At 43.2% G+C, this 23,507-nt stretch overlaps 1 protein-coding gene across 4 annotated transcripts in view; it reads right to left on the bottom strand.

Annotated features, from left to right (window-relative positions):
• The window catches only part of LOC139760934 (teneurin-m-like), an 874,918-nt gene that overhangs the window by 195,231 nt on the left and 656,180 nt on the right, over positions 1 to 23,507 (bottom strand). For all 4 annotated transcript variants that reach the window (XM_071684720.1, XM_071684710.1, XM_071684711.1 and 1 more), the window contains 3 exons: positions 21,216 to 21,410; positions 17,299 to 17,508; positions 920 to 1,028 (listed from right to left, as the gene is read on the bottom strand). In XM_071684720.1, coding sequence (XP_071540821.1) covers positions 920 to 1,028; positions 17,299 to 17,508; positions 21,216 to 21,410 — 514 coding nt within the window. The remainder of the gene's footprint in view (positions 1 to 919; positions 1,029 to 17,298; positions 17,509 to 21,215; positions 21,411 to 23,507) is intronic.

The following is a 23,507-nucleotide window of genomic DNA, read 5'->3' as shown; positions in this document are numbered from 1 at the left end:
TTTTCAATTCAGCTTTTTTTTTGAGTTTTGAAAAATTTAGTAATAAAATATTACCTCTATCAAAACCATCAAGTTCCATTACCCTTATCAGTTTCAATCCTTTGGTGTGCAGATGATAATTTGTAGAGTGAATATAAGACTGGGTTATAGTAGATGATTTAGTCTGTAAGAAATTAAACTACTTGATAGTATCATATGATTTTGATATCAACGTTCACAGAACAACTGATGGCTGAATTGAGCAATAAGAAACAGTCATTGGGAAGAGGACTGATTTGGAGAACCATGGGGTTGGAGGAGACCAAAATGATATTGGTAAGGGGTTGTACAACAACAAAAGAATGAGAATGTTGAGTGAAAGGAGGTTAAAACCAGATGGACAGGTAAAAAGAGTTCAAGACAACAGGGGCATGGTACAGGAAGAGTACAAAGTAAAAAGAAAAGTGAAGGATGAGAGAAAATGAAAACATATATGCTGATTACGGAAATGAAGTAGGGAAAACAATAAGGAGTGAAAAGAGTACAAGAGCAACATGAGCATTGAGTAAAAAGAGAATAAAACACAATGTTTCATGGAAATAGTACAAAATAACAAAGCTAAGAAGAGAACAAGAAAATCAGAGAGTTACATGCAAGCTACAGATGACAAAACAGAATATGCTAGATAAAAAATTAGTATTTGAGTACCAGAAGTGAGATAATAAATATAGTAGATCCCAGGTGATATACAGTAAGGGCAGAAACATACAAAGTCATAATATTAGAGTGGAAGTGAAAGAAGAGGGCAGGAAAATTGAGAGACCATGGTAAGGAACATGTTGGAAACATGATGGTTGCAACATGCTGTGGAAGCAAGATAGTTGCATCATGCTGAAAACATGCTCAGACCAATTGATATGAGCAAAGTGTGAAGCCCCACCTGGGATCACAGAGTTTTTCAGAGCAATTGTCTCCCTTCCAGCCCTCGCTGCATGTGCAGGCATCGTTCTCACACACGCCATGCAGTCCACAGTCCAACGAACATGACTCTGTAAGACAGCAACAGTTGGGTAAACATATGAAGGTGACAGTAAAATATGTGATAACTTATACTGGTGGGTTGGATGGATCAGGTAAAGGGAGTGACAGAGGTGGTAGTAAGGGTGAAGGTGGAAGTGTAAGTGGGTGTTGAGGAGGTGAATGTTGCTGCGGTGGTGATGGTGGGAAAGTGTATAAGTACAGGTGATAGTGTTGGAAGAGGCTGATTTTCTGAGAGCTGTATAGCACCACAGAATAGGTTCCTGGGGGTAAGAATGAAACGTAAAATATTGTGGTCAGGACAGCCATGGCTGTGACAGTAGTGGCCATGATGGCAGTGGGTAATGGGTAAAGGGGGTTGTGGTGGGTAAAGAGTGGAAGCAAGTTGTCGGATGGTGGAGCAGTAGTAGTGATGGGAGGTGGCGATGACAATTATGATGGTAATAGTGATGGTGATGAAGACCAATTGATGATGATAACTGATGATGAAGCATATGCATTAGAGGTCTGCTTTGGTATTTACACACGTGATTCCCCTACACACCTAAACATCAGAAGGCACAACAAACAGATATATGAATTAACAAAATACTGAAAACCTTGTTTTAAAAACCTAGAGCACTTGGAAATTCATTATCAGAGAAAAATTAACTTGAATAATCAATAACAATTAAGAAAGCAGAACCCTCGAACCCTGCAGCTTCAAGACTGAACAACAATCAGAAGTACGGAAATGATGGACTCCTCTGGAGATTTTGTACGAGTTCTGGAAAAAGCGTGCAACCCCTTTCATCTATTGATGATGATACAACCTTGCCTAAGGTGACTTTTCACTCATGGCATTACCATATGCAAGTGGAGTCCACAATGCTTGAAATCATGTTCATTCCTATCTTATTAATATTGTTCCAGAACCCTTTTCCTAAAAGGGTCCTGGTGTTACTCCAGGATCCCTTTTCCAAGAGCTCCTGTGGCCCCAAGACTGTGCTACCTCCCATAAGAAGGAAACAATGGACTCCTTTGGAATGAGAAGTTCTCTGCAACAGAAACTGTACTCCTTTTCATCAACATTGTTGGGCCTACTATATCTTCAAACATACCCATCTTTTCCCTCCACACATTCTTCAATACTCTCAGAACCTTTACATCCATATCCACTCTGTGATTCACTTCTACTTTCATAGTGCAATGTCCACTCCAGGTATCTAAAACACTTCACTTCCTCCAATATTTCTCTATTCAAACTCACACCAGAGATAACCAGCTCCCCATCTCTACTGAAGCTATTCCCTTGTTTTTTTTCAAATTTAATCTCAACTTCCTCCTTTCAAACACCCTTCCAAACTCAGTCACCAACTTCTTCAGTTTCATATACAAATCTGCCACCAGTGCTGTATCATCAGCAAACAATTGACTAAATTACCAGGCCCTCTCATCTCCTACAGACGGCATACTCGCCCCTCTCTCCAAGACTCACATTTACCTCCCACAGCCCCCAATCCATAAACAAATCAAACAACCATGGTGACATCATACATCCCTGCCACTAACCAATCTTCACTTGGAACCATTCACTCTCGTCTCTTCCTACTCGTACACATGCCTTACACCCTTGATAAAAACGTTTCATTGTTTCTAACAGCTTTCCTTCCACACCACATATCCTTAAGACCTTCCACAAAGCATCTCAACCAACCCTATCATATACCTTCTCCAGATCCAGATCTATTCCCTTCACCCCAGTAGTTGAAGTATTGACAATCACTCAATTCTTTGTTGTTTTTAATAAAGAATGAACAAATGCAACTAGTTCCCCTTTTTCAGTGTCCCAGTGGAGCCTTGACTTATATGGTAAGTAATCAATTGTTAATGCAAATGGGAAGAGTACAAAATAGAAAATAAAAAACTAAAATTTCTAAAACAGGTATCACCCATATATCAACACTTGTAATGTCGAAGTCTAGTACAGGCAGTAATGACTCCAGCATTATATAGACTCCTGTGATGGAGCTCAGGTGACAAGAATTAACCTCTGTGAAGTCTGCAAGACACAGTTTATAACTCTGTCATGTTGACAAATGCCTCACTCCCAAGCACCTTCATCTGACTTGATATTAAATTCCATGCTGTCTACGGCTCAGCCTGAAAATGAGGTCCTCTTCAATATTCATACCCCTAAAATTTCATATCAGGTAGGGGGAAGGTATCCACCTACCATCCGATCAAACTGAATAATAGTACCTGAAGATGTTACTTGGCAGCAAAGTAATATCTAGTGCTGGTGTGCTAGGTCAGCCATGTGAATTTGCCTCTGAAAATAATGGAAAAAAAATCTACGGGTAAATATGAAGGAATGGTTCAACCTAAAACTGTAATCATCATAGTTTTTCCTTCCTGCTGCATTTTCTTTAGCCAGACTAATTGTTGGAAGGAGCCTATGTGGGTTTTTCTGTATGTCTCCCACAATGTTATAAAGGTCAAGGGGTCTGTCTTCCTCTCTTAACATCACTGATTCTGTAACACCATCCTCATCAAAACTAGACCTTCACCATCTCTGAACCATCAGTGCCATCTTCACCCTCACCTTAACAAACTCAAGCATGACTCTCACCATCAATTGATTACCTTCAGTAATTCCCTTGCTATCACTGGACTTTCAGTAATTTCTGAATTCTCAGAATCACTGTGACCATTACAAATGTTTTATCACAATTCCCCTTTTCATTGTACCATTATTTCAGAGTTCTCACCACTGCCTTCAGTATTACTATATTCTTACCACCAGCATCATCATCTCTGAACATTTACTGTCATTCTCACCAACACCCTCATCGTCAGTAAACTTTGAGCACCAGTATCATCTTAAATATTATCTTCTCTTTTACTCAAGGATTGGCTGTTATGATGCCTCCTTCTTCCCTCAAACAGTTAAACTGTGGAAACATCTTCCTTTTTTTGTCTTCCCTTTTTCATATAACGTGTTCTTCCTTTAAAAATCAAGTCTACACTTGCAGAGCCCAGATTAATTTCCACTTCCTGGTGGCTGATTCAGATGAAAAAATGCAGAAACTGGTGACTGAGTTTGGTAAAGTGTGTGAAAGAAGTAAGCTGGGAGTAAATGTGAATAGCAGCAAAGGTTTTTAGGTACAATAGGGTTGTGGGACAAGTCAACTGGGAGGTAATTTTTAATAGAGAAAAACTGGAGGAAGTGAAGTGTTTTAGATATGGGAGTGGATTTGGCAGCAAATGGAACCATGGAAGCGGAAGTGAGTCACAGGATGGGGGAGGGGGTGAAGGTTCTGGGATCATTGAAGAATGTGTGGAAGGCGAGAACATTATCTCGGAAAGCAAAAATGGGTATGTTTGAAGGAATAGCGGTTCCAACAATGTTATATGGTTGTGAGGCACGGGGGATAGATTGAGTTGTGCGGAGGAGGGTGGATGTGCTGGAAATGAGATGTTTGAGGACAATATGTGGTGTGAGGTGGTTTGATCAAGTAAGTAATGAAAGGGTAAGAGAGATGTGTGGTAATAAAAAGAGTGTAGTTGAGAGAGCAGAAGAGGGTGTTTTGAAATGCTTTGGTCACATGGAGAGAATGAGTGAGGAAAGACTGACAAAGAGGATATATGTGTCAGACGTGGAGGGAATGAGGAGAAGTGAGAGACCAAATTGGTGGTGGAAGGATGGAGTGAAAAAGATTTTGAGCGATCTGGGCCTGAACATACAGGAGGGTGAAAGCGTGTAAGGAATAGGGTGAAATGGAACGATGTGGTATACCGGGGTCAACGTACTTTCAATGGATTGAACCAGGGCATGTGAAGCGTCTGGGGTAAACCATGGAAAGTTTTGTTGGGCCTGGGTGTGGAAAGGGAGTTGTGGTTTCAGTGCATTATACATGAAAGCTAGAGACTGAGTGTGAACGAATGTGGCCTTTGTTGTCTTTTCCTAGCGCTACCTCTCGCACATGCAGGGGGAAGGGGTTGTCATTTCATGTGTGGAGGGGTGTTGATGTAAATGAATAAAGGCAGCAAGTATGAATTATGTACATGTGTATATATGGATATGTCTGTGTATGTAAATATATGTACATGTTGAAATGTATAGGTATGTATATGTGCGTGTGTGGACGTGTATGTGTATACATGTGTACGTGGTTGGGTTGGGTTGGGCCATTCTTTCGTCTGTTTCCTTGCACTACCTCGCTAACGAGGGAGACAGCGACAAAGTATAATTAATAAATGAATATATATATATATATATATATATATATATATATATATATATATATATATATATATATATATATATATATATATGTGTGTCAGAGGTGGAGGGAACGAGGAGAAGTGAGAGACCAAATTGGAGGTGGAAAGATGGAATGAAAAAGATTTTGAGTGATCGGGGCCTGAACATGCAGGAGGGTGAAAGGCGTGCAAGGAATAGAGTGAATTGGAACAATGTGGTATACCGGGGTCGACGTGTTGTCAATGGATAGAACCAGGGCATGTGAAGTGTCTGGGGTAAACCATGGAAAGTTGTGTGGGGCCTGGATGTGAAAAGGGAGCTGTGGTTTCGGTGCATTATTGCATGACAGCTAAAGACTGAGTGTGAACGAATGGGGCCTTTGTTGTCTTTTCCTAGTGCTACCTCACACACATGAAGGGGGAGGGTGTTGTTATTCCATGCGTGGCAGGGTGGTGATGGGAATGAATAAAGGCAGACAGTATGAATTATGTACATGGGTATATATGTATATGTCTGTGTGTGTGTATATATATATATATATATATATATATATGTATACACTGAGATGTGTAGGTATGTATATGTGCTGTTTGTGGACGTGTATGTATATACATGTGTGTGGGGGTGGGTTGGGCCATTTCTTTCGTCTGTTTCCTTGCGCTACCTCGCAAACGCGGGAGACAGCGACAAAGTATAATAAAAAAAAAAAATAATATATATACAGAGCATCAGACTGGGGAAGAGCAGTGTGGTTTCAGAAGTGGTAGAGGATGTGTGGATCAGGTGTTTGCTTAGAAGAATGTATGTGAGAAATACTTAGAAAAGCAAATGGATTTGTATGTAGCATTTATGGATCTGGAGAAGGCATATGATAGAGTTGATAGAGATGCTCTGTGGAAGGTATTAAGAATATATGGTGTGGGAGGAAAGTTGTTAGAAGCAGTGAAAAGTTTTTATCGAGGATGTAAGGCATGTGTACGTGTAGGAAGAGAGGAAACTGATAGGTTCTCAGTGAATGTAGGTTTGTGGCAGGGGTGTGTGATGTCTCCATGGTTGTTTAATTTGTTTATGGATGGGGTTGTTAGGGAGGTGAATGCGAGTTTTGGAAAGAGGGGCAAGTATGAAGTCTGTTGGGGATGAGAGACCTTGGGAAGTGAGTCAGTTGTTGTTCACTGATGATACAGCGCTGGTGGCTGAGTCATGTGAGAAACTGCAGAAGCTGGTGACTTAGTTTGGTAAAGTGTGTGAAAGAAGAAAGTTAAGAGTAAATGTGAATAAGAGCAAGGTTATTAGGTACAGTAGGGTTGAGGGTCAAGTCAATTGGGAGGTAAGTTTGAATGGAGAAAAACTGGAGGAAGTAAAGTGTTTTAGATATCTGGGAGTGGATCTGGCAGCGGATGGAACCATGGAAGCGGAAGTGGATCATAGGGTGGGGGAGGGGGCGAAAATCCTGGAAGCCTTGAAGAATGTGTGGAAGTCGAGAACATTATCTCGGAAAGCAAAAATGGGTATGTTTGAAGGAATAGTGGTTCCAACAATGTTGTATGGTTGCAAGGCGTGGGCTATGGATAGAGTTGTGCGCAGGAGGATGGATGTCTTGGAAATGAGATGTTTGAAATAAAAAGAGCGTGGCTGAGAGAGCAGAAGAGGGTGTTTTGAAGTGGTTTGGGCACATGGAGAGAATGAGTGAGGAAAGGTTGACCAAGAGGATATATGTGTCGGAGGTGGAGGGAACGAGGAGAAGAGGGAGACCAAATTGGAGGTGGAAAGATGGAGTGAAAAAGATTTTGTGTGATCGGGGCCTGAACATGCAGGAGGGTGAAAGGAGGGCAAGGAATAGAGTGAATTGGAGCGATGTGGTATACCGGGGTTGACGTGCTGTCAGTGGATTGAATCAAAGCATGTGAAGCGTCTGGGGTAAACCATGGAAAGCTGTGTAGGTATGTACATTTGCGTGTGTGGACGTATGTATATACATGTGTATGGGGGGGGGGGGCATTTCTTTCGTCTGTTTCCTTGCGCTACCTCGCAAACGCGGGAGACAGCGACAAAGTATAATAAATAAAATATAAATATATATATATATATATATATATATATATATATATATATATATATATATATATATATATATATGAACGGTGTAAATACGCAATTATGACTAAGAAAAATAATTTTCAGGTCTAATTTTCTTCATCGATCAGTAATGATGTAGGGCCATTATCATCACTAACCCGAGATGGTCCAGTAATATATTTATTCCTACAGGTCGGTGATGGTAACATTGTATAGACGTAAAGTTCCTCTTTATATGCGCAGCAGAAACTGCTTCTGAAATAGTAATGATTTTGTTTTGCAGTGGTCGTGGAGTTAGTGTGTATGAGGAAGACTGAATAAGAATGGCGAAGCGTATTCGTTTTTATTCTTCGATAATTATAATAGATTTCTCGATAGTGGAGACGATTATGAATATCAAGGAAAATAAGGGGATAAAAAATATTAGTGTACAAGTTTCTAAATCAGTTAGGAATCAAATATCTCCAAAAACCTCGCCTAACTTTCCTTAGCAACGGACAATTTCCGTATTGTCAGCCATGTTTGAAAACCATGCAAGTGTCACGGTCACGTGATCACCTCCATGGTGTCACGATCACGTGATCACTTCCATGGTGTCACGATCATGTGATCACCTCCAGGTTGTCACGGTCACGTGATCACCTCCAAGGTGTCACGGTCACGTGATCACCTCCATGGTGTCACGATCACGTGATCACCTCAGGTTGTCACGGTCACGTGATCACCTCCAAGGTGTCACGGTCACGTGATTACCTCCAAGGTGTCACGGTCACGTGATTACCTCCAAGGTGTCACGGTCACGTGATCACCTCCAGGTTGTCACGGTCACGTGGTCTCGTTTGTCACGTGATCACCTCCAGGCTGTCACGGTCACGTGATCACCTCCATGGTGTCACGATCATGTGATCACCTCCATGTTGTCACGTGATGACCTCCAGGTTGTCACGGTCACGTGATCACCTCCAAGGTGTCACGGTCACGTGATCACCTCAGGTTGTCACGGTCACGTGATCTCGTTTGTCACGTGATCACCTCCAGGTTGTCATGGTCACATGATCACCTCCATGGTGTCATGATCATGTGATCACCTCCATGCTGTGACGTGATGACCTCTAAGGTTGTCACGGTCACGTGATCACCTCCATGTCACGTGATCACCTCTAGGTTGTCTGTCACGTGATCACCTCCAGGTTGTCACGGTCATGTAATCATCTCAGTTCGTCACGGTCACGTGATCACCTCCAGTTTGTCACGTGATCACCTCCATGTCGTCACGATCACGTGATCACCTCTGTTGTCACGTGATCACCTTCAGGTTGTCATGGTCACGTGATCACTAGGTTGTTACGGTCACGTGATCACCTTCAGGTTGTCATGGTCACGTGATCAAGTTTGTGGCCATTGTGAGCGTTCTTCAGCGCGCAGTGTTGCCATGCTAGCTTTTCCCCCATTAAATCTAGCGGTTTTTGTAGAGTCATGGCGGGGAAATTTCCCATCTAGCGGCCAGCAAGTTATTTCTAAAGGGTCAATTACACTGTCTGCTGAAGTTCAAGCGATTTTACCCCATAGAAAATGTTCGGTCTGCTTAATAGAATTCACAGAAATATATAGTGAATGGAAAAAAAGACATTTCTTTGTATCAACTACATTAATTGGTATTTCATATGAGCTGAATAGTACAGCCCCTCCCTGGACCATCTCCATATTCACTTGTACAATTTATGTCCGTTTCTGCTGTTTCTCCTGCCACTTGTGTCCTGTCTGATTCACACGTGTGCCTGCAGCATCCAACCCAGACCAGCACGGCGTCAACACTAGGCTTTCTGTCCTCAGACAATACGATTAGATTGTGGATTTACGTTACGTTACAATTCATTGGAAAACCCATCCATGATGTCTTACTTTCAGTATACAGAGAAGTTCAGAAAAGAATGGCCAACTGATCCTGCATTGAAACATTGGATTAGTAAGAAGAGAAAGTTAGTAGCGAAAACTTCCTTAACTACACAAGTGTTGACAATGTGTTCTCAATCCTAGAGTCGGTCACCTAATGGCTCTATCCTAGAGTCGGTCACCTAATGGCTCTATCCTAGAGTTGGTCACCTAATGGCTCAATCCTAGAGTCGGTCACCTAATGGCTCTATCCTAGAGTCGGTCACCTAATGGCTCTATCCTAGAGTTGGTCACCTAATGGCTCAATCCTAGAGTAGGCCACCTAATGGCTCAGTCCTAGAGTCGGTCACCAAATGGCTCTATCCTAGAGTCGGTCACCTAATGGCTCTATCCTAGAGTCGGTCACTAGTGGCTCAATCCTAGAGTCGGTCATCTAATGGCTCAGTCCTAGAGTCGGTCACCTAATGGCTCTATCCTAGAGTCAGCCACCTAATTGCTCAGTCCTAGAGTCGGTCACCTAATGGCTCTATCCTAGAGTCGGTCACCTAATGGCTCAATCCTAGAGTCGGTCACCTAATGGCTCTATCCTAGAGTCGGTCACCTAATGGCTCTATCCTAGAGTCGGTCACCTAATGGCTCGATCCTAGAGTCGGTCACCTAATGGCTCAGTCCTAGAGTCGGTCACCTAATGGCTCTATCCTAGAGTCGGTCACCTAATGGCTCAATCCTAGAGTTGGTCACCTAATGGCTAAATCCTGGAGTCGGTCACCTAATGGCTCAGTCCTAGAGTCGGTCACCAAACGGCTCTATCATAGAGTCGGTCACCTAATGGCTCTATCCTAGAGTTGGTCACCTAATGGCTCAATCCTAGAGTAGGCCACCTAATGGCTGTATCCTAGAGTCGGTCACCTAATGGCTGTATCCTAGAGTCGGTCACCTAATGGCTCAATCCTAGAGGCGGTCACCTAATGGCTCTATCCTAGAGTCGGTCACCTAATGGCTCTATCCTAGAGTCGGTCACCTAATGGCTCTATCCTAGAGTCGGTCACCTAATGGCTCAGTCCTAGAGTCGGTCACCTAATGGCTCTATCCTAGAGTCGGTCACCTAATGGCTCTATCCTAGAGTCGGTCACCTAATGGCTCTATCCTAGAGTCGGTCACTAGTGGCTCAATCCTAGAGTCGGTCACCTAATGGCTCAGTCCTAGAGTCGGTCACCTAATGGCTCTATCCTAGAGTCAGCCACCTAATTGCTCAGTCCTAGAGTCGGTCACCTAATGGCTCTATCCTAGAATCGGTCACCTAATGGCTCAATCCTAGAGTCGGTCACCTAATGGCTCTATCCTAGAGTCGGTCACCTAATGGCTCTATCCTAGAGTCGGTCACCTAATGGCTCAATCCTAGAGTCGGTCACCTAATGGCTCAGTCCTAGAGTCGGTCACCTAATGGCTCTATCCTAGAGTCGGTCACCTAATGGCTCTATCCTAGAGTCGGTCACCTAATGGCTCAATCCTAGAGTCGGTCGCCTAATGGCTCAGTCCTAGAGTCGGTCACCGAATGGCTCAATCCTAAAGTCGGTCACCTAATGGCTCAATCCTAGAGTCGGTCACCTAATGGCTCTATCCTAGAGTCGGTCACCTAATGGCTCAATCCTAGAGTCGGTCACCTAATGGCTCAATCCTAGAGTCGGTCACCTAATGGCTCTATCCTAGAGTCGGTCACCTAATGGCTCAATCCTAGAGTCGGTCACCTAATGGCTCTATCCTAGAGTCGGTCACCTAATGGCTCTATCCTAGAGTCGGTCACCTAATGGCTCAATCCTAGAGTCGGTCACCTAATGGCTCTATTCTCGAACGAAATATACAAAACAAGTACAGAAGAATCATTATCTGTTGCTGGACTGCCTGTGCTACCCTTTGAATCTGCCAAGAACATCTGTCAGGCACAACCATGCTAAACACACCTCATTATCAACTATCTATGCTAAACATACCTCATTATCAACCATCTATGCTAAACACACCTCATTATTATCAACCATCTAAGCTAAACACACCTCATTATCAACCATCTATGCTAAACACACCTCATTATCAACCATCTATGCTAAACACACCTCATTATCAACAATCTATGCTAAACATACCTCATTATCAACCATCTATGCTAAACACACCTCATTATCAACCATCTATGCTAAACATACCTCATTATCAACCATCTATGCTAAACATACCTCATTATCAACCATCTATGCTAAACACACCTCATTATCAAATATCTATGCTAAACACACCTCATTATTATCAACCATCTATGCTAAACACACCTCATTATCAACCATCTATGCTAAACATACCTCATTATCAACCATCTATGCTAAACATACCTCATTATCAACCATCTATGCTAAACACACCTCATTATCAACCATCTATGCTAAACATACCTCATTATCAACCATCTATGCTAAACATACCTCATTATCAACCATCTATGCTAAACACACCTCATTATTATCAACCATCTATGCTAAACACACCTCATTATCAACCATCTATGCTAAACATACCTCATTATCAACAATCTATGCTAAACATACCTCATTATCAACCATCTATGCTAAACACACCTCATTATCAACCATCTATGCTAAACATACCTCATTATCAACCATCTATGCTAAACATACCTCATTATCAACCATCTATGCTAAACACACCTCATTATCAACTATCTATGCTAAACACACCTCATTATTATCAACCATCTATGCTAAACACACCTCATTATCAACTATCTATGCTAAACACACCTCATTATTATCAACCATCTATGCTAAACACACCTCATTATCAACCATCTATGCTAAACACACCTCATTATCAACCATCTATGCTAAACACACCTCATTATCAACCATCTATGCAAAAACCTGTCTCTTTGACCAAAGTTTCATCATGGGTTCAACTTGGGCGATCAAACGGTGTTGTGGTATAATTAAGAAAATTATATATTCTATTTATGGAGGACATTAAGAAAGTCCTTAAGAACCACCATCACAGTCTCTTGTTAGATCAATCCACAAACAACATTGATGCTTAATTACCTGAGGTGTTGACCTAATTGAGAGCGTGAGGAACAAATTGTGTCAACCATCCTTAATCTTTCAGTCATGAAGGACTGTAATGCAGGTGGTGTGGTGGTCATTTGGAAGAACATGTTCAGTTCTGGTGCAATGGACCTGTAACACATGAGTGGGAGTGGACTCGACAGGACTAGTGCAAAATAATTAAGATGAAGTTCCACATCTCCTCACAATGAGGTGTGTGTGTGTGTGTGTGTGTGTGTTACTGCCAGAACTTTGGCAGAGGAACTTGAGATATATGGGACGTAAGACATGACTGGTTTTCTAAGTCATCTTCACAACATTAAGCTCACAGTCAGGTTATAAGTAAGTTCAGACTTGTCAAACTTAATGGCAGTTCACCACCGCCTCGGTGAACCACCAGAGACCATCAGTGGTTCCAGCTCAACCTCAGTGAACCAACACACCATCAGTGGTTCCAGCTCAACCTCGGTGAACCACCAGAGACCATCAGTGGTTCCAGCTCAACCTCGGTGAACCAACACACCATCAATGGTTCCAGCTCAACCTCGGTGAACCAACAGACCATCAGTGGTTCCACTACAACCTCGGTGAACCACCAGACCATCAGTGGTTCCAGCTCAACCTCGGTGAACCAACACACCATCAGTGGTTCCAGCTCAACCTCGGTGAACCATCAGACCATCAGTGGTTCCAGCTCAACCTCGGTGAACCAACACACCATCAGTGGTTCCAGCTCAACCTCGGTGAACCACCAGACCATCAGTGGTTCCAGCTCAACCTCGGTGAACCACCAGACCATCAGTGGTTCCAGCTCAACCTCGGTGAACCAACACACCATCAGTGGTTCCAGCTCAACCTCGGTGAACCACCAGACCATCAGTGTTTCCAGCTCAACCTCGGTGAACCACCAGAGACCATCAGTAGTTCCAGCTCAACCTCGGTGAACCAACAGACCATCAGTGGTTCCAGCTCAACCTCGGTGAACCAACAGACCATCAGTGGTTCCAGCTCAACCTCGGTGAACCACCAGACCATCAATGATTCCAGCTCAACCTCGGTGAACCAACAGACCATCAGTAGTTCCAGCTCAACCTCGGAGAACCAACAAACCATCAGTGGTTCCAGCTCAACCTCGGTGAACCAACACACCATCAGTGGTTCCAGCTCAACCTCGGAGAACCAACAAACCATCAGTGGTTCCAGCTCAACCTCGGTGAACCAACACACCATCAGTGGTTCCAGCTCAACCTCGGAGAACCAACAAACCATCAGTGGTTCCAGCTCAACCTCGGTGAACCAACAAACCTTCAGTGGTTCCAGGTGAAGACTGACACTGGTATGGTGGCCACACTGAGGAAATGGAGGCTACGTTGCTGGACTGTGAGACTCAGTAACATTAACCTGGTCTTCATGAAGACATTATTGCTCCTCTGCGAACATTTTACGATGAATGAAAAAAAAAATATTTAAATTCAGTCATACAGATCCAACCAGAGTGTTTAGCGACATCACACACCTGATAAGGTCATAAGGTCACCAGGTCACAGAGTCGTCCAGCCGACCCCTAATGGTCACCTCGTACAGGGCAATACTGAAGGTGACCTTGCTGACCCAGACCCATGGTAACAGGTCGAGCAGGAAGTGGAGCTCGAGAAGGAAAAAGGTCAGTTATGCTGACCAAGAGAAGCCATTAACGGGCCGGTACGTTAACTTGGTAACCACTTTAGTGAAAGAAATTCGACCATAGGCCACATAACGGTGTAAACACATCTTTGAGCAGACGTCTCTCTGTTTACAAAACTTGTCATACTATCAAAATAGCTTTATTACCTTTGAATCACTGTCATTAAGTGGTCTTGTTTGATAGTGACGTCATGTAAACAGAGGAAGGATCTTCCTTCTGTGAAATGTAAAGACGTTGCCCAAACTGTCTTGTTTTGAAGTCAATAAGTACACGACAACACAACTCCAGACTCATGCCAGAAGTTGGCCAAATGTACAGATGTTCTTGTGTCTCACGTACATGATCAAGTACAGAGACTTGTGCCTCACGTACATGATCAAGTACAGAGACTTGTGCCTCACGTACATGATCAAGTACAGAGACTTGTGCCTCACGTACATGATCAAGTACAGAGACTTGTGTCTCACGTACATGATCAAGTACAGAGACTTGTGCTTCACGTACATGATCAAGTACAGAGACTTGTGCCTCACGTACATGATCAAGTACAGAGACTTGTGCCTCACGTACATGATCAAGTACAGAGACTTGTGCCTCACGTACATGATCAAGTACAGAGACTTGTGCTTCACGTACATGATCAAGTACAGAGACTTGTGCCTCACGTACATGATCAAGTACAGAGACTTGTGCCTCACGTACATGATCAAGTACAGAGACTTGTGCTTCACGTACATGATCAAGTACAACGTACATGATGAAGTACACAGACAATATCCAGCTACTTCAACGTGGTGACATGTACATGACCAAACCTCATGACAACGAAAAAAGCAAATACATTTCTGACAATACATGTTGGACTAAGACGTCATGAAAATCTTGCTTTGATAATTATGAAACCCCGGTAAACACTTGAGGGGAAGCAGGGAAGTCTACACTGGTGTTGACCAGCTGCCACTTCACCTCGCCATTATCAATCCAGCCAATTATCATTTTAACAGTTATATTACGTTAATCTTTCTCTGTATACATAATCAATCCAGCCAGTTATCATTTTAAGTTATATGACGTTAATCTTTCTCTGTATACATATACAACGGTGCGATATATTATCAGCTGCCGAACATATACACGAATTTTATTGGTTTAAATAATGAAAATACGATATATTGTAGCATAATTATATTTCAGAATGTAGCGTGATCTTTCATGTCTTAATATGACTAACCCCAGCATTGGTACATCTGGCAAATAATTATAAAAAAATTAATGTAAACTTCGACTTGTCAGTTAAGTTTTTATCATTTTACTTATGCATGTTTCACATATGTTTATGTAAATTAGTCCCATATTTCCCTTCAGCTTCATAACTCTCCCAATTATCCACTTATTTATTACCGCAAAAAAATGATATATTTATTTTATATGTTATATGCCATTAAGAAAATCGCGTATATTCTAAAAGCTATTTCTACTACAATTTTACCCATATTTTACTTCACCTTTCATAATAGTCATACAAAAATATATTTTTCGTTTCACCGACTGTTGAAAAAATAATAATCTTTATTGGGCATATTTTTTTTGTATTTTATTCGCAATGGGTTGATAGTATTCATAATGAAAATAAAAAAAATGAAGGAAATTTTTGCCATTACGAGCGTGTGCACAATACATAAGTCTCCGTGTGTTTTGACTTGATTTGGCCATGGTAAAGTGCAGGTCCGCCATATTGCCTGCTGCTCTGTATGAATGATTTCACTTTATTATCTTCTGATAATTTCCTTTTAGATGTATTTATATAAAGCGTGACAGTTTAATATACATAGTATCTGTAGAGTGGAATAACGAGTTAACTGCTAACCAGACGACGGTGTTACATTAGCAAACCTGGTGTTAAAGTAATCGCTGTTTCCCTCCATCACCGAAAGGGCGCAATACTAATGTAGACTCCTGCCCTAGAGGCGTCTCATCTGACTACCTGTATGTATGACTACATCTCTTATCTCCTGGTACCGTGTGACGAAGGTGTTATCATGGTTCTGATATAGCCTTGCCTTCAACCCTCAACTACCCAGTAATGATGGTGGTGAAATGACCACATTAGGGCCACAATTTCCACACGGTTCTGGAACCAGAACAACTTTTCCAGGGACCAGGAACTACAACAGTCTTCACAGGATCCCGGGACTGGTCCAGGAACCTTCACATGATCCCGGGACTGGTCCAGGAACCTTCACATGATCCCGGGACTGGTCCAGGAACCTTCACATGATCCCGGGACTGGTCTATCAACCTTCACAGGATCCCGGGACTGGTCTATCAACCTTCACAGGATCCCGGGACTGGTCCAGGAACCTTCACAGGATCCCGGGACTGGTCCAGGAACCTTCACAGGATCCCGGGACTGGTCTATCAACCTTCACAGGATCCCGGGACTGGTCTATGAACCTTCACAGGATCCCGGGACTGGTCCAGGAACCTTCACAGGATCCCGGGACTGGTCCAGGAACCTTCACAGGATCCCGGGACTGGTCCAGGAACCTTCACATGATCCCGGGACTGGTCCAGGAACCTTCACATGATCCCGGGACTGGTCCAGGAACCTTCACATGATCCCGGGACTGGTCCAGGAACCTTCACAGGATCCTGGGACTGGTCCAGGAACCCTTACAGGATCCCGGGACTGGTCTAGGAACCTTCACATGATCCCGGGACTGGTCCAGGGACCTTCACAGGATCCCGGGACTGGTCCAGGAACCTTCACAGGATCCCGGGACTGGTCCAGGAACCTTCACAGGATCCCGGGACTGGTCCAGGAACCTTCACAGGATCCCGGGACTGGTCCAGGAACCTTCACAGGATCCCGGGACTGGTCTAGGAACCTTCACAGGATCCCGGGACTGGTCCAGGAACCTTCACATGATCCCGGGACTGGTCCAGGGACCTTCACAGGATCCTGGGACTGGTCTAGGAACTACCGGGAGATGTTCAGAGGAAGATCTTCACACGTTCCTGAAACTACTTGATGAAACTCTCATTTGCATGATCTTGTAGTTACACTTAGCCTGGATTTCAGCCTCGTTCCAGAAATGGACAATAAAAAAACAAAAATCATTGTAAACATGGAATGGCTCACACTGTTCCCGGGGAAGCTAGATTGACACAGCAAATAACCAATTAACCAATTCACTGTCATACGAATTATCAAATGGTCGGGAGCCATGGAGAATGGCGTAGGAGAAGGAGGTGTTGTGTGGCGAACTTACTTTTGGAGCAGTCTGACCCCGTCCAGGGCGGGTTACACACGCAGGTACGGAGCACAATGTCGAAGGCGCCGTGGTTGTTGCAGTCTGGGAAGCACTGGCGGGCGTCCATGTCCGTCTCGGAGCAGTCTGGCCCCAGCCACCCCTTCTGGCACACACACGACCCCTTGACGCACCACCCGTTGCCCGAGCAGGTCGGGTGGGGGCAGTCCACTGTGGGCAGACCAGGCTGAGTTAGTGGGGGTGGTGGGGTGTATAATGTGGGGGTGGAGGGAGTCCACATGGGAGGGAGGTGGGGAGGAAGGAGAGCTATGAGGGAGGAGTGTGTGATGGAGACGAGAATGGGTGAACTGAAGCTGTGCGGTGTGGGGGGAGTGTGGTATGTGGCATGAATGGTCACTATGTGAAGCTGTGCGGTGTGGGGGGGAGTGTGGTATGTGGCATGAATGGTCACTATGTGAAGCTGTGCGGTGTGGGGGCAGTGTGGTATGTGGCATGAATGGTCACTATGTGAAGCTGTGCGGTGTGGGGCTGTGTGGTATGTGGCATGAATGGTCACTATGTGAAGCTGTGCGGTGTGGGGGGGAGTGTGGTATGTGGCATGAATGGTCACTATGTGAAGTAAGGGAGACTACTATGTGTATGGGTGCATGTATGGGAGGGGAGGAGGGAGAATTTTAGTTGCTGTGGGGGAAAGGTTAGTGTATGAAGTGGGGGGGGGGGGGGTAGGGCTAGTTTTGAGGAGGGGAGGGGCTAGTATGTAAGGGTAGGAGAGGGGCTAGTATGTAAGGCAAGGGAGGAACTAGTATGTGAGGCGTGGAGTGGCTAGTATGAGGGACAGGTGACAGAAGACCTGATGGTGCATGAGGAGGTTGTCTGCTGGAGGACAGTACAAGGTGTCCTGAGGAAGTGACCTTACTGCTGGTAGAGACAGGTTAGTGACCTTACTGCTGGTAGAGACAGGATAGTAGAGCAGGAGGCACCCCCCCCCCCCCCCCGAGGAACAGCCGGCAGGAGGAATAAAAAAAAATGAGATGAAAGAACATTTAATATGGCAGAAGTATACTGCCATGGAAATTATAATTGAAAGTGTGACATGGAAGAGCGCCCTCGTCTCCCTGCTTGCTACAGTAGGAGGCTGAGATCTGGAACAGACAAGAATATTAAAGCTTTGAAAGAACAAATGTGATTTCGTTTTTCCTTCGTCAAACAGTATTATTTACAAACTGGAGATATCACTGAGGTATTTAGAACATCATAATAGTCTTGGCATTGAAGATGTTCCAACACTCTATACAGCTGAGGTTTCAACTCTTAGCACACGTTCCTGGTTCTTGAATCTATCCAATGTGAGGAAATGTGAGCAGGTTGTGGTTGAAGAAAGTACTTATTATTATTATTAGTTTGAAGACTTATATTGGTTCTCGGATCTGTACTGTTTTACAGAGAATCAATCAAGTTACTTCTTTAAAAAAAAAAAAAAGGTTTATTTCTGAGCAATGGAATTAGTTTTGCTGATCTTTCAATTTGTTATTTCATTCATCTTTGAACATTTGTACTTGGCCATATATGAATTGCACATTACAGATGAGGTCTCACCAGTGGTTTAAAAAGAGTGAGAAATAGCAACATCATTTTACTGTGACCATTCCTCGCTGTGAAGCCTAGCCTATGGGATGGTCTTGGGTGAGGTGAAGTTAGTTAGGATTAACATAGGGGTACGAGGTGGTGAGGGGGCTAGTATGTGAGGTGTGAGGGGCTAGTATGTGAGGTGGGAGGGGCTAGTATGTGAGGAGGGGAGGGGCTAGTATGTGAGGAGGGGAAGGGCTAGTATGTGAGGTGGGAGAGGGGCTAGTATGTGAGGTGGGAGAGGGGCTAGCTAGTATGTGAGGTGGGAGAGGGGCTAGCTAATATGTGAGGTGGGAGAAGGGCTGGTGTGTGAGGTGGGAGAGGGGCTAGTGTGTGAGGTGGGAGAGGGGCTAGTATGTGAAGTGGGAGAGGGGTTAGTATTTTTGCATGTAGAAAATAAAAAAGTGAGAGGGGGTACGGAATAGGCTGGGCCAATTGTCCTACATGAAATACAAAATATTTCTAACCTTTGCATCACATCCTATACATAAAACTTTCAATCATAGTATTGGATATTTTGCAATTTAACAAAATATCGAAAAAGCGTGAACCATCCTGGTGAAATATTACCATTGGTGTGGAGCAGGAGGGGGTACAGGCTCCCCCAATGTTTGTAAACCACTAGGTCGGTCGTCAGTTTAACAGTAATACATCATCGTTAGGAAACACACCATGATATAGTGAAAAAAAAAAAGGGGTCAGCAAAAAATATTTTTTTTTTAGTCAGGCAGTTGCAATATTTCGTTTTCTGTGTTAGTATTCTCCACGTTTTCTACAAATAAATTGGTGGACTATTCTGTTTTTGTTTCGTGTTTTATATAATTAAATGATTTAGGGTCAAATTTTCGTTGATAGTGAGACACGGTGACGTTATGCATGAAAAAATACCTCTTCCCCCCCCACCACTGACCAATACTAAGGTAGTGGCGTTGTTCTAAGTGGCAGAAATAACGCGCAGTGCTGACCGCCAAGGTTCGTCTCCAGCTATTTTTAATAATAATCTATTCAGGTCTCTTTATAACGTGTGTCTGAACTTCTGTTCATGCATGATTCTGACCTCCCAGGTAGTACGTGGAACAACCTTTCCATATTACCAGTAGCATTTTCGTATATATATATATATTTGTTTGACATCTTTTTGATACATAGCATGTTATTGATACACACCTGCTGACCGGTGTAAGGCATCCGGTATTGCCTGTTGTCGTAATTATCACGTATCTTTATCGCTCATTTTGCCCTGTTTAAAGTTCATTTTCTTTCCTTCGATTTGGTTAAGAAGTACATTCGAATCCTCCTTATCTTGTGTGTTGTCTATACACGACACAGTCACATCCAGTTTGGTTAATTATGTATTTCTATCCAACATTTTTCATCACTGGTTTCTCTTTCTAATGAAAGTTCTCATAGTTATACATTTGTTAATTGTTTCGAAAGTGTTGCCTTCTCAGTATGTTCTTTGAATCCTAGTTTCTTATTTAAGATAAATCTTACATGTTTCATGTGTATGTGTTTCATCCTCTATCACTCTTCCTGTCTGGGATGTGTACAGAGGCACCAATATGAAGTTAATCATTCTATGACATTTGTTCATAAGGATTTCAGTTGAATATCATCATGTTTATCTCTGCTCAGCTGTAGACTGTGTCTAAGACAATCTGTGTCTCTATGTCATCATTTGATTCTGTCACTTCACTCACTCGAATCCCATCAGGAACATATGTTATTACACCTTCATGTTCCTCAGTCTTCATGACAGACACATGTGTCGTGCACACCGCTCCTTGGTCGTGCCTGGGAGGCAACACCTTCATCAGACATGGTCCCACTCGATCCCCATCTGGTCTCGCTACTTTTCTCTTGTGATCAGGCAAACTGATGCAGCATCGAGAAACAAATTGTCCATTCGCTTACCTTACGTTATTGTAGGAAGTTAATAATTGATATATATATATATATATATATATATATATATATATATATATATATATATATATATATATATATATATATATATATATATATATTCCTATGACTCCACGGGGAAATGAAACACGGTAAGTTTCCAAGTGCACTTTCGTGCAATAATCACATCATCAGGGGAGATACAAGAAAGAAATATGACAGACAGTTGATAAACAGCGGAGAGACTTAGCTAGGAGAGAGAGAGAGAGAGAGAGAGAGAGAGAGAGAGAGAGAGAGAGAGAGAGAGAGAGAGAGAGAGAGAGAGAGAGAGAGAGAGAGAGAGAGAGAGAGAGTTGGTCAGCGTTACCAATCGTCACGTGACTCACCTGTCTGGCAGGAATCACCAGTGAAGCCTTTAGCACAGTGGCACTGGCCGTCCACACACTGGCCCTGACCGTTGCAGTCTGGCACCTCACACTCGTGATGACGCAGCTGGCACTCCTTCCCCTTGAAGCCAGGGTGGCAGCGGCACTGGCCGTTGGTGTAGGCCCCGTGGCCCGAGCACAGGATGGGGCACAGCACTGCCACACACAGGGGAAGGCAGGCAGGCAGGCAGGCAGGGGAAAAATTGTCTTGAGGTTACTATGTCATTAACTAGGTCCATTAGCCACTTAATTGGTGACCAGGTCATTAACGAGTGAATTGAGAGTTAATTGGGCCTAGTCTGCTGTACGTATCAGCAAAGGTTAGACTTTTAACATGGAAATGTCTAGCTAGGTTAGGAGTAGTAAAGTTGTCCCTATTTAACACGGTTACCATAATAAATAATAAAGATGACGCAGACTTGAACATACACTAGGAACCATGATGCCACTCGCTCATCAGCCACAATATTCAGCCATTCCTCACCACATCTGACCATCACAAAGGTGGGACGCATTCCCGGGCCACCGGGGGTTCGAACCCGCGTGGCACTCAACCTAGCTGTTCGTCCTCCCACAGTGGCTGGTACATACAATGGGTACCAGGCATACGCTAGGGTATATTCATACATATGCATAATCATACATACACTCGTATATATACATATACGCATACACATACATACACTCGTATGTATACATATACGCATACACATACATACACTCATATATATATATACGCATACACACACACACATACACTCGTATATATGCATATACGCATACACATACATACACTCGCATGTATACCTATACGCATACACATACATACACTCGTATATATACATATACGATACACATACATACACTCGTATATATACATATACGATACACATACATACACTCGTATATATACATATACGCATACACATATTTACACTCGTATATATACATATACGCATACACATAATTACACTCGTATATATACATATACGTACACACATACTTACACTCGTATTTATACATATACGCATACACATAATTACACTCGTATATATACATATACGCATACACATACTTACACTCGTATATATACATATACGCATTCACATAATTACACTCGTATATATACATATACGTACACATATACTTACACTCGTATATATACATATACGCATACACATACATACATATACATGCACACACTATAAATATCCATACTTTTTCACATAATTCGTTCCTGACGCCCCCCCCCCCCCCCCCACAGGAAACAACACAAATGAATGAAAGAAAAGAAAAATGATACATATTCTTTTCTTCTCTTTCATACATGACAGCCGTCCCCTGCGTCAGCGAGGTAGCGTCAGGAAACAGAAGAGGAAAGGCCATATCTCCTCACATCTACACCCGAGCTGTCATGTACAATGCACCGAAACCACAGCTCCCTTTCCACATCAAGGCCCCACAGACCTTTCCGTGGTTTACCCCAGACGTTTTACATGTCCTGGTTCAGTCCATTGATAACACGTCGACCCCGGTATATCACATCGTTCTAATTCACTCTATTCCGTGCACGCCTTTCACCCTCTTGTATGTTCAGGCCCTAATCGCTCAAAATCACTTTCACTCCATCCCTCTATCTTCAATTTGATCTTCCCATTCTCTTTTTTCCCTCCACTTCCGACATATATCTCCTTTGTCAACCTTTTCTCACTCATTCTTTCCATATGTCCAAACCACTTCAGTACACCCTCTTCTGCTCTCTCAACCACACTCTTTATTTCCACACAATTCCCTTACCCTTTCATTACTTACTCGATCAAACCACCTCAAACTACATATTGTCCTCAAACATTTAATTTCCAACACATCCACCCTCCTCACACAAACCTATCTATAGCCTATGCCTCACAACCATATAATATTGTTGGAACTTCTATTTCTTCAAACATAGAGATATTTGCTTTTCCAGATAACGTTCTCTCTTTTCACCCATTCTTTAGCGCTCCCAGAACCTACGCCCCCATCTCCCACTCTATGGCTGACTTGCTTCCATGGTTCCATTCGTTGCTATGTCCACTCCCGGATATCTGAAACACTTTACTTCCTCCAATCTTTCTCCATTCAAACTTATACCCCAACTAAATTTTTCCTCAACCCTGCTGAACCTAATAACCTTGCTTTTATTCACAATCACTTTCCTCTCTCCCTTCACACACTCGTACAAATTCAGTTACCAACTTCTGCAGTTTCTCA

Source organism: Panulirus ornatus, chromosome 38 (assembly GCF_036320965.1).
Source record: "Panulirus ornatus isolate Po-2019 chromosome 38, ASM3632096v1, whole genome shotgun sequence".
Lineage (NCBI taxonomy): Eukaryota > Metazoa > Arthropoda > Malacostraca > Decapoda > Palinuridae > Panulirus > Panulirus ornatus.
Note: the sequence above shows the minus strand (reverse complement) of the source record. Positions and strands in the feature narration are given on the sequence as shown.